The following is a 10,795-nucleotide window of genomic DNA, read 5'->3' as shown; positions in this document are numbered from 1 at the left end:
AGGTGTTAAAGTCCCCTACTATTACTCAATTACTATCAATGTGTTTCTTTAATTTTGTTATTAATTGGCTTCTTCCATGTGGGATATAAATATAATTCTTAGATCTTCTGGTTGGAGAGACCCTTTAATTCTTATATAGTGTCCTTCCTCATCTCTTATTACAGTCTTTGCTAAAATCTAATTTGTCTGATAAAAGGATTGCTACCCCAGCTTTCTTTTGATATCCATTAGCATGACAAATAGTTTTCCACCCCCCTCACTCTAAATATGGAGGTGTCTTTGGGTCTAAAATGAGTCTCTTGTTAACAACATATCAATGGGTCTTGCTTTTTTATCCAATCTGATTCACCATGTGTTTTGATTTGGGCATTTAGCCCATTTACATTCAGAGTAACTATTGAAAAATATGAATTTAATGCCATTGTATTAACTATAAAGTCACTGTTTCTGTAGATTGTCTCAGTTCCTTTTGGGTCTATGTTACTTCTGGTCTCTCTCTTTGCTTAAAGGATCCCTTTTAACTTTTCTTGCAGGGCTGGTTTAGTGTTCAAAAGCTCTTTTAGTTCCTGTTTGTCCTTGAAGCTCTTTATTTCTCCTTCCACTCTGAATTACAGCCTTGCTGGAGAAAGTATTTTTGGCTACATATTTTTCTCATTTGGCACCCTGATTATATCCTGCCAGTCCTTTCTGGCCTGCCAGGTCTCTGTGGATATGTCTGGTGACAGTCTAATATTTCCACCCTTGTAGATTGCAAAGCTCTTGCCCCAAGCTGATTTCAGGATTTTTCTCTTTATCTCCGGATTTGCAAGTTTCACTATTATATGTGGAGGTGTTGACCAATTTTTATTGATTTTGAGGGGCATTCTCTGTGCCTCCTGGAACATGAATGTCTGTTTCCTTCCCCCAGTTAGGGAAGTTTTCCACTATAATTTGCTCTAATATACTTTTTGCACTCCCCTCCCCCCTTCCTATTACTCTGGAATCCCAATTATTCTAGTAATGTTTCACTTCATAGTATCACTTATCTCTGAAATTCTCCCCCAATGATCCAATAGTTGTTTATCTTATTCTCAGCTTCTTTATTCTCCATCATTTTGTCTTCTGTATCACTAATTCTCTTTTCTGCCTCATTTATACTCACAGTTAGAGTCTCCATTTTTTTTTGCATCTCAATAATACACTTTTTGATTTTGACTTGATTGATTTTAGTTCTTTTATTTACCTTTATTAGAAAGGGAGTCTATACTGTCTTCTATGCATTTTTCAAAGCCAGCTAATATCTTTATAATCATTAATCTGAGCTCTAGTTCTAACATCTTACTTATCCATACTGATTAGGTCCCTGGCAGCCAATACTGTCTCTTGTTCTCTTTTTTTGTAGATAGTTTTTCTCTCTTGTCATTCTTGCAGAAAGTGGTTACTTTTTTATTTGTAAAGTTGCAGCTATTCTTTTCTTAGATCTCAGGGTGAGTTCATAGGTGTAGAGAATGATTTGATAGCTATCTAGCTGAATTCCTGGGACCAGACAAAACTAAAGTCTCCTACTCCTCCACCATCTTGGACTATTTCTCCAACATTTTGCAATATTAAACAAGTCATATTACACTTAAGTTTGTATATATGATGATCTGGATATAAAATGTGTGAAACATGATCCATATTTTACCAAGAGAGGCCTGAGGCAAAATGAGGTTCAGTAATTTGCTGACTCTCATAAAACCTATTAGTGGTAGAACTGCAGCTAAAAATCATTTCCTCATAAGAACAATGCTCTTCCCACCACAACTTAAGGCTCTTCAGAGTTTCTAGAGTAATAGAAGTGGCCATCTCTGTGACAATTATTTTTCTTCCCTGAAATATGATCCCACTTATTTATTACTAAAAATCCCAAAAATCACAAAGATGTCTACTCTGGAGTTATTTTTTGTTTGTTTCTTTAAACCCTTAAGGCATTCAGTCTTTAGAATTTCTATAATTAGGAGAAAATCTTCACTTCAAATATTTATCCAGTATAATTTGATGAAGACACAGTTCTAGGTATTGGACTGAGAACCTTTATAAAAAATCTCTGCCCAGAGACAGGTGAGGTACTTCGGCAACAGTTCAGATTGGTTCCCTTCCTAGGGACTCTCCAATCCTACTGTGCGTGGAAGCTTTCACAGGCTTTAATTCTCTGAAATGAGTATTCAGAGCTCCTAGGTAGGAGCTGTGTTGACTATCATTTCTTTTTCCTTTGTTTCCAATGATGCCTGGGAAGATGGCTTTGTGGATCTCCAAAGGCCTCTGGACAGCAGCTGAAATCATGATCCTGGTGGTCCTAAATTTCCCAGTGGCTGAGGGCAGAGATTCTCCACGTAAGTGAAGGGCACCTGCTCTGCAGAGCCACCACCTTAGGCAACAGGTTCTGAAGGAGCTTTGGGCTGGAATGTGGAAGGTTCTATGATCTCAGAATATATAATCTTTCATCACAGGTTTCCGAATATATAGTCTTTCATCACAGGTTTCCTCTCTTTGGGGTAGACAACTCTGTTACATTCTTATTTCTACTCATGATGAGCCCATCCACATCTATGGGCTCAATCCATCCTGGGGATTTTATAATGGGGAGGAGGAAACAAAACATGCATCTGCTACCACTGATGGGACAAATTGACATTGGAGTTATTTTTGAAAATAAGAATTTGTCCAAAGAAGACACAGCAGGATTTTTTATTTCAGGTCCCTGCAAGACCTTATCTAGGCTACACACTATGGGATTCTCTGTTGGAGAAATATAGGGCAGCGATAGTCTCTCCAGTCTTAGTATTTGACAAAAAGGACTTTACATTCCTGATTCTGAGTGGAGTCCAAATGGATGCAAACTCTTGGTTTTTGAGTGAAACTGACTGGATGACCACAGACAGGAAGTCTTTATTTCAGGTTTCACTGGTTTATGGTCAAATAGTAACTTGTGTGGGATTCAGAGACTTGAATTGATGGGGGACTGAATTTAGGAGAAAGGAGACTGTAAAGAAGAGGAAATAGCACATACTGAGAAGCCATTTCAGCTACAGGATTAGTATCTTCATATAAATTCTCTCTGGATTTCCCTAACACCCCTATGTGTGGGCATTATGACTTCTGTTTTACAAATTATATATATGATATCAATACTTTGTTTAGTAACCTACTCAAGCTGGTAAATGGCAGGGTTCAATGGGATCTATTTTATCTTATTCAAAGACTATGTTCTTTCTATGAATGTCTCTCTCTAGGACTTGGAAGATGTGGGTCCCTTCTAGGCCTGCAGGAGTGAGCAACCTCACAGTGCAGTTGGGTGGGTGTGACAGAAACTCAGGGTAAACCCAGGCATTAGAAGGAAGGCCCTCTGCAGGGGACCAAGAGAATATGCTTTTCAGGAGGAGGTCAAGCTTCATTTTCGACTTTTCTCCTCATTCTCTTGAACTCTTGTGCTTAGGTGGACACTTGTTTGTCTCTGAGGTTCTCTGAAGTTGTATGGGAAATGGGATTTCATGTAAGAATGTCCTGATCTGAGCACAGAGATGGATGTAAAATCAGCGGACTGCCCTGTCTTCCTCAGTTCTCAGGCTCGGGCAGAGCTCAGAGATCGCAGGAGAGGGGCTTTCTTCTCTCCCCTCCCTGTATGAAGGCGGTTCTGGAAGCCCTCAGAGGAGGGCAAGAAGGCCTGGGAAGGAGGATGCTCAGGGCAGGGGTGACAGGCATCCAAGGCGGGAGGCCTTCAGGTTTATCAGGCCGCCTGCTAGTGCCCCACAAGACCCGCGGGGCGGTGGCTGTCGGTTGGGCTGAGCGGTGGAGATCTGACTGACCCGCGGTGATTCCCCGCAGAGGATTTCGTGTTCCAGTTTAAGGGCGAGTGCTACTTCACCAACGGGACGAAGCGGGTGCGGCTCCTGGATAGATTAATCTATAACAGGGAGGAAGTCCTGCGCTTCGACAGCAACGTGGGGGAGTACCAGGCGGTGACAGAGGTGGGGCGGTCTATCGCCCAGTCCTGGAACAGACAAAAGGATGTCGTGGAGCGGGCGCGGGCGGAGGTGGACACAGTTTGCAGACAAAACTACCAGATGGAGAAGAGTTCTACCTTGCAGAGGCTAGGTAAGCACTGCCTTTGGATCTTAGCTGGGCTTGCCTCTCCGTCTCTCTTGTGGGTACCAGCAAGATCCAGCACGGTGGGTGTGGCCTCTCCCATGGGACCCAGGCCCACAAGGTGGATGGGGAGGCTGGGACAGGGAGTGGGGGTGGGGACAGACTCCCTCCCCCCCGCCCCTCCTCATAGCCCTTCACTGTTCCCCGCAGAGGTGGGTGGGTCCTCTAGTAGGGCTGTGTTTCCTATGCGGTTTCTACCACTTCTGCGTCTCCCCCGCTCCTTACTTAAGAGTGTTTGCTTTCTCCCTCCCCACCTTTCCCTAAGCAGAGCACAGTGAGCTCCTTTCCCTGCCCTGGTCCTGCAGTGAGCTGTGCCAGCTCCTGCCAAGCTTAGTGGGCTGGGCCTGGTGGGGGGAGGACACCTGGCACACGTGGTAAATATGTTAAGAGTTGTCACCAAGCCAAATTTTGACTTTTTGGTTTCATGTTATGATTTATCTCAATGCTGTTTTCTTAAATGGTTGCCACTAGTCCTGGACTTCTCTGAGGGGAGGAACTGCTCATCCTTGTCTGTCTAGTATATGACACGATGACTGCCAGGTAGAGTGAGTGCAAACTTTCGTGGAATTCATGAATAAATGCAGGTGGTCACCCATCCACTAGGCTCAAGAGAAAACAGAAGGGTAAATAAGCCTTGAAGACTGACTGTATTAATTAGTCTTTATTATATTGCTTCATGTTTTAGAGTAAACCTTGTAACTTCAATCTTAATAATTTAGGGTTTGTGAATGCAAAGTCTAAGAAAGAAAGTGTTTACTAAAAATATAAACAATATTTGAATGGTGTTGGAAGGCAGAATTTTAATTTCTTAGAAAATCTCAACAAATGTCAGAATAGGAAGAGCTGAACTTTTGGAGTCAATAAATTGATGCTAATAAATTACTGAATAAAAAAATTGTTTCAGGTTTCCTTTTGCCTAAACCCTACCCATCCTCCTTCCCCCGAACTCCTTCTCAGGTCATCATCATCCACTTAAGGGGTAGACATTCTGCAAGTTAATTGTAGATATTTAACAAGCAGCTATGTCTAGACAAATACCTTATCACACACCATCTATATAACACAATTTAATTTCACAGCTAACTACCTTGGGAGTTAGAGATTAGCAACCACTTTATATGTCAACAGGTGTGGAGGGAAAGAAGTCCTGCTTTACTATTTCAATTTTTTTTAAATTTTATGAATAGTGTCGTGTGTAATACAGCAATCTAATATTTAAAATTGCTTCATTGTATCAATTAATACCAAAGAATAACTTTCACAGGATGATTACTATTATTTCTTCAGACTTTAAAAAGTAAGCTGACTTGTGTTTATTTGAACTAATACAGTGGCCAAGCTCAGATCTTAATCCAAGACTCAGAATCCAGGGACCTTTTCACCCTGGTACCAAGACAGGACTCTTCTCCATGGGGAGACTATGCCTTGCAGTCTCACATCTCACTGTCTTTTCTTGTCTGTTACTCCCCTCAGTGGAACCTACAGTGACCATCTCCCCATCCAGGACGGAGGTTCTGAACCACCACAACATGCTGGTCTGCTCGGTGACAGATTTCTACCCAGGCCAGATCAAAGTTCAGTGGTTTCGGAATGACCAGGAGGAGAAAGCTGGTGTGGTGTCCACTCCACTTATTAGGAATGGGGACTGGACCTTCCAGATCCTTGTGATGCTGGAAATGACTCCCCAGCGAGGAGATGTCTACACCTGCCATGTGGAGCACCCTAGCCTCCAGAGCCCCATCACAGTGGAGTGGTGTAAGGACAATCTGTTTCCTTTCACCATGGGTCCCACAAGACAGAGAGCACAGCTTCCTCCAGCCCGTCCCATTCCATTCCTCATCCTTGATGTCACTCTGATGCCCATGGCAGGAGCATCAGAACAATCTCAATCTCATTGTCTTTCTAGATACTAGAGAGATCATTCTCCACACCCTGACTCTACAGCCCAGCCCTGTAGCTCTGAAGGATTTACACTCTGGCTAGGGACTGGGGTCTTGGAGTCCGAGGTTAGGATTGTGTCTGGAGGAGCAGGATCCAGCTTCCCCCTACTCTCACATACCCACTGGGTGTGAGGGTCTGTCAGTGGGTCCTTTCCTCCCCTTAAGGGTGGCCAGAGGGAGCACTGGGCTTGCCTTGCACCCCCAGGACCTGTACTTCAGACTGGACTTCAAGCTTCCCAGAGGGACATTGTGGGGTATGGGGACACTCAGACTGATACTCAGGCTCTGCTCCCAGGGGCACAGTCGGAATCTGCCCAGAGCAAAACGCTGAGTGGCATCGGAGGCTTTGTGCTGGGGCTGATCTTCCTCGGTCTGGGCCTTATCGTCCGTCACAGGAGCCAGAAAGGTAAGGCGCTCTGGGGAAATGGGGGAGAAGGGCTATGCCTGAGGCCCTCTGCTCAGGGGGGCCTGTGTCTCTAGATGTAGCTCTTTCCTTCTGACCCTGAAAGGAAGGAGGCTGGGCTGGTGGTGGGAGGAGATGGAACAACCTAGGGAGAGGCTTTGGACTCTGACGTTACTGGTTGAAAGGAGCCCCATCATGGAGGTCCCAGGTGGAGTATATTCTAGGGCTTCCCGACAGCTCATCATTGTCTCTCTGGCTCCTTTCTGAACACTTCCTTCTTTATAAGGGTCAGAGCATCTGCTTCCCTTCCTACTGGGGACAGTTTCATTCATTTTGGGGGACTTAACTTAGGGCAGTTAAGGTCCTGTGGTTGATGGGTAGGGAGAATGTAAAATTCCACTTAAGTTGCTTATCTTATCACCCTTTGGGGTGAGTGAGAGACTGGCTGTTTGTGTAACGAGACCTTTTTCTGTATTGTTTCTTTTTGTAGGACCTCGTGGGTCTCCACCAACAGGTACAAGTTCTGCTCTTATTCGGTGGGGGTGTGGGCATGGGTGAAAAAGGGCAGAGCATGAGGTGAGTGCGCTCAGTTCATGGCCTCGTCCCTGCGACAGAGATCAAGAGTTAGGGAGAAGTTTGCCCAGTTTCTGTAGGCAGACCCAGAGTTGTTCCAGAACCAGGCCACAACATTGGTGTCATCTTTCTGTGAAACGTGGAACCAGAGCCACGTCTTGGGTGTTAGACACCAGGATGATGCCCACGTTGTGTTTCATGTTGGCAGCTACTGCCTGTGAGAGTTTATAAATGAAAGGCTACTAGTGGTGGAACAAAGGTGAGTTATCATTACATTTAGTAAAACTTAATATCCCTTTAAAGGATAACAGCTGCTTCATAGCCTCCCACACATCTGTGTGCAGCTGGAATGCCATGTTCTCTGAGTTAATAATACCTTTCTAGAGATATTGGGGGAGGTGATGACAATAAGCCCTGGACCCCAGCTTTCTCTGATGCTGCAGTGACCCTGAGAGGAGGGGAGAGGGTGCATTCCTCAGCGTCCCTGTGCTGATCACCCTCTTTTCTACAGAGCTCCTGCACTGACGCCGGAGGATACCTGGCATTCTGCCTTCTGTGTTGTCTTCCTATCCTTCCCCAGAATTCCCAGCTGCCTCACACCCTGTCGCCCATGTGGATCAGAATCCTACAGTGCCTCTGACAGAGTCACCAGGTCACCTCCTGTGACCCCTGCCCTGAGGATCTGACTGTGGTGCTGCTTCCTGCACTGGCCTCGGAGCCTCTGCCTGTGAGCTCCCTGCCAGCAGCATCTACTCCTGCCCCAAGGGCTTTTCTGTTTCCATTCTTCCTTCTCCGATGGTGCAAGAGGAACACATTGAAGCCATTTAGCTGAATGTAGAGATTTTACAGTGACTAAACATTCTTATGAGTTCTCTGTACCCTGAGTCTTCTTAACTGGGTGGAGGCAGGAAACCAGTGCAGAAGGAAAGGATCATAACTGCTCCTTGAAGGGAAACTAGGGGCACCTGTGGGTGCCAAGTGAAGAGCAGTCAGAGGAGATAGAAGATCAATTCGATAGTCACATCCTTCATGGGTATTTGATATTGTTCTGTGCAATGGCCTAAGGATGTGCCGGCCTCTTTTTAGGTGTGGTAAGCGTTGTGTATGTAAGCTGACAGTGGGATTATGCAGGCCAGATATAGTGGCCCCTGGTGTCTCAGAGAACCACAGGGGTGTTTCCAGTATATCTTGGCAAGTCACATTGATCAAGGTCCATTTTTATTTTGAGAAAATGTAACTAACAATAAAAGTACTATTTTTGGTTTCATGTGATAGAAACCCAACTTAAGTTTACTTTGTTCATGTTATGAGGAAGTCTGGGGTCAAGCTGATTTCAGAAGTTACTAGATCCTGACATTCAATGAGATCTTTATTTCCCTCTTGTCTTTCTGTTATATCTCTATTTATGCACCTTTCTTTCTATGTGTCTCTCTTTGTTCCTCATATTTCTTTCCATGTGTCTCTCTGCATCTTTTTTTTTCCAGCATCTTTTTATTCTATTTTTTTTACTGTTGTAGTACTGTTAACATATAATATTATGTTAGTATCTGGTGTGCAATACAGTGATTTGACAATTTGGTACATTACTCTATGCTTACCACAATACATATAGTCACCATCTGTCACCTTATTACAATATTATTGACTACATTGACTTTTACTTTCCATGACTTATTTCTTTTATAACTCTAAGTTTGTACCTCTTAATCTTCTTCAGCTATCTTGCCTATCCTCCTATCCATCTTTCCTGTGGCAACCACTAGTTTGTTCTCTGTTTTTACAAGTCTGTTTCTGTTTTTTTTTTTTTGTTTCTTCATTCATTTGTTCTGTTTTTTAGATTCCACATATAAGTGAAATCATATGGTATTTGTCTTTCTTTGATTTATTTCATCTAATATAATACTCTGTAGCTCCATCCATGTTGTTGTAGATGGTAAGATATAATACTCTATGATAGAGTAATATTGCATTGTATATTTATGTCACATCTTGATCCATTCATCTATCAATGGACTTGGGCTGTTTCCTTATCTTGACTATTGTGAACAATGCTGCAATCAACATAGGGGTGTCCCTGCATCTTTTTATGTCTGTCTCTGCCTCTCTGTCTCTGTTTTGTCTCTCACTCTTTCATTGCATTTCTGCCTCTGTCTATTTCTATCTGCACCTTTGGCATTATTTATCTGGATCCTTTTATCTCTGTCTGCATCTCTCTCTTTCTCATTACCTCCCATCTTATCTCGTCTTTATTTCTGTGTGTGCATTTATCTGTCTGGTTCTGTTGTGTGTTTTTACAGTATCTACCAACATTTGAACAATTTTAGAAGATTCTGATTGGCCAAGCTTGAGTAACATGCACATCTCTTAAAAGCACCCTCACTTGCATTGGGTGCAGATAACTAGTCTTGCATCCACCACTTTTTCTGGGGACAGGTATTGGATCTTCCAGGTCTTGGTGAAGCTACACATGACTCCCCAGTGGAAATATGTTCACACCTGCCATGTGGAGCACCCTCCAGAGCCCACCACAGTGGAGTGGTGCAAGGGGCAGTTTGTTCTTATATCATGGACCCAGGGGATAAGTGGCTGAGTTCCCCTCTGCTTCTAGAGTCCCTTTTTGGGGCACCAACTCACAACCATTCCACCCCTTATCTCCTGGACAGTCTTCTAATGGCCTTAATGAGCTAGGATTCTCAGAGGATAGGGTTCCTCTTGTCTATGAACATAGTGACTTGTTGATTCCTGACAGGTGGTAAGGAAGTCATTATATAGAGTGGCTCCTTTGATGTGGGCCCAGCAATAAATGGTGGTCTCAATCTCAGTCTCCAGGTTTTGTTATTAAGACTGGGAACTTTACTCGGAGGTTATGAAGGGTGATGCCAATGAGTAACAGGCTTCTCACCTCCCTGCTCTCCCACTCACTCAGTGGGCCTCAGTAGCCAATGGCAGGTCCTTTTGTCTCCTGGACAAGGTCAGAATGGAGAATGAGGCTTCCTTGGTGCCTTTGTCTTTCTTATTCATGCAATGATCATTCAATCATTCATGGGCACTATGAAGGTGGACAAATACTGACATTCAGGATTTTGCTCTCCGAGGTCATGGTCTGAATCTGCCCTAACAAGATGCTGAGTGGTCAGAGTTTTGTACTGGTTTTGTCATCTTCCTCAGGGTAGGCATTGCCATTCCCTATGGGAGTCAAGAGGGAGTGACACTCTTGGGAAAATGGGAAGGGATTGTGCTAGATGTCCAGGGAGCCCTTGGTCTCTGTATGTAGCTCTTCGCTTTTGACCCTGCAAAGTCAAGAGGTAGGGCTAGAGATTAAACCAGATTCAGAGTTTAGGGAAACAATGAGCTCTGATTTTTCTAGTTGAAACCTAAGCTCTATTGTGGTGGTAAGTGGTAGAGTGTATTTTAGGATTTTCTTATAGGTCAGCATTGTCATCTTGGTCCTATGCAAGAAGGGTTCTTCTTCTTGTTTTTTTTTTTTTTTTTTTAAGGTTTTATTTTTAAGTAGTCTCTATGCCCAAGATGGGGCTCAAACTCAAAGCCCAGAGATCAAGAGTTGTATGCTCCACCAAGGAAGCCAACCAGGTATCTTTTTAATAATAAGATCAGAGTCTTCTTCCTTCTGTCCAGTGACAGTTTCATAGAAACAACTATTCCTTGCTGCCACATTTCACTGGGAAACATAGTCTTTAACTGATTATTTAGT

General features: G+C 43.6%; 1 protein-coding gene across 1 annotated transcript; it reads left to right on the top strand.

Annotated features, from left to right (window-relative positions):
* The first annotated feature begins 2,230 nt into the window (after positions 1-2,230).
* On the top strand, positions 2,231-7,826 carry LOC111152151 (SLA class II histocompatibility antigen, DQ haplotype C beta chain-like). Its single transcript, XM_022510505.1, has 6 exons — positions 2,231-2,354; positions 3,847-4,116; positions 5,641-5,922; positions 6,403-6,513; positions 7,001-7,024; positions 7,595-7,826. The coding sequence occupies exons 1-6, from the start codon at positions 2,243-2,245 to the stop codon at positions 7,606-7,608; spliced, it is 813 nt and encodes a 270-aa protein (XP_022366213.1). The 5' UTR covers positions 2,231-2,242; the 3' UTR covers positions 7,609-7,826.
* Positions 7,827-10,795: the final 2,969 nt, after the last annotated feature.

This window comes from Enhydra lutris, unplaced genomic scaffold (genome assembly GCF_002288905.1).
Source record: "Enhydra lutris kenyoni isolate GAN:26980312 unplaced genomic scaffold, ASM228890v2 scaffoldscaffold28, whole genome shotgun sequence".
NCBI lineage: Eukaryota > Metazoa > Chordata > Mammalia > Carnivora > Mustelidae > Enhydra > Enhydra lutris.
The sequence above is the reverse complement of the archived record's forward strand: the minus strand, read 5'-3'. Positions and strand labels throughout refer to the sequence as shown.

Excerpts from the sequence above, each read along its gene's own strand:
- LOC111152151 (XM_022510505.1), top strand. The coding sequence starts at position 2,243 with ATGATGCCTGGGAAGATGGCTTTGTGGATCTCCAAAGGCCTCTGGACA. Across the intron at positions 2,355-3,846 it reads TGAGGGCAGAGATTCTCCAC|AGGATTTCGTGTTCCAGTTT; the intron begins GTAAGTGAAGGG and ends GATTCCCCGCAG. Across the intron at positions 4,117-5,640 it reads TTCTACCTTGCAGAGGCTAG|TGGAACCTACAGTGACCATC; the intron begins GTAAGCACTGCC and ends TACTCCCCTCAG.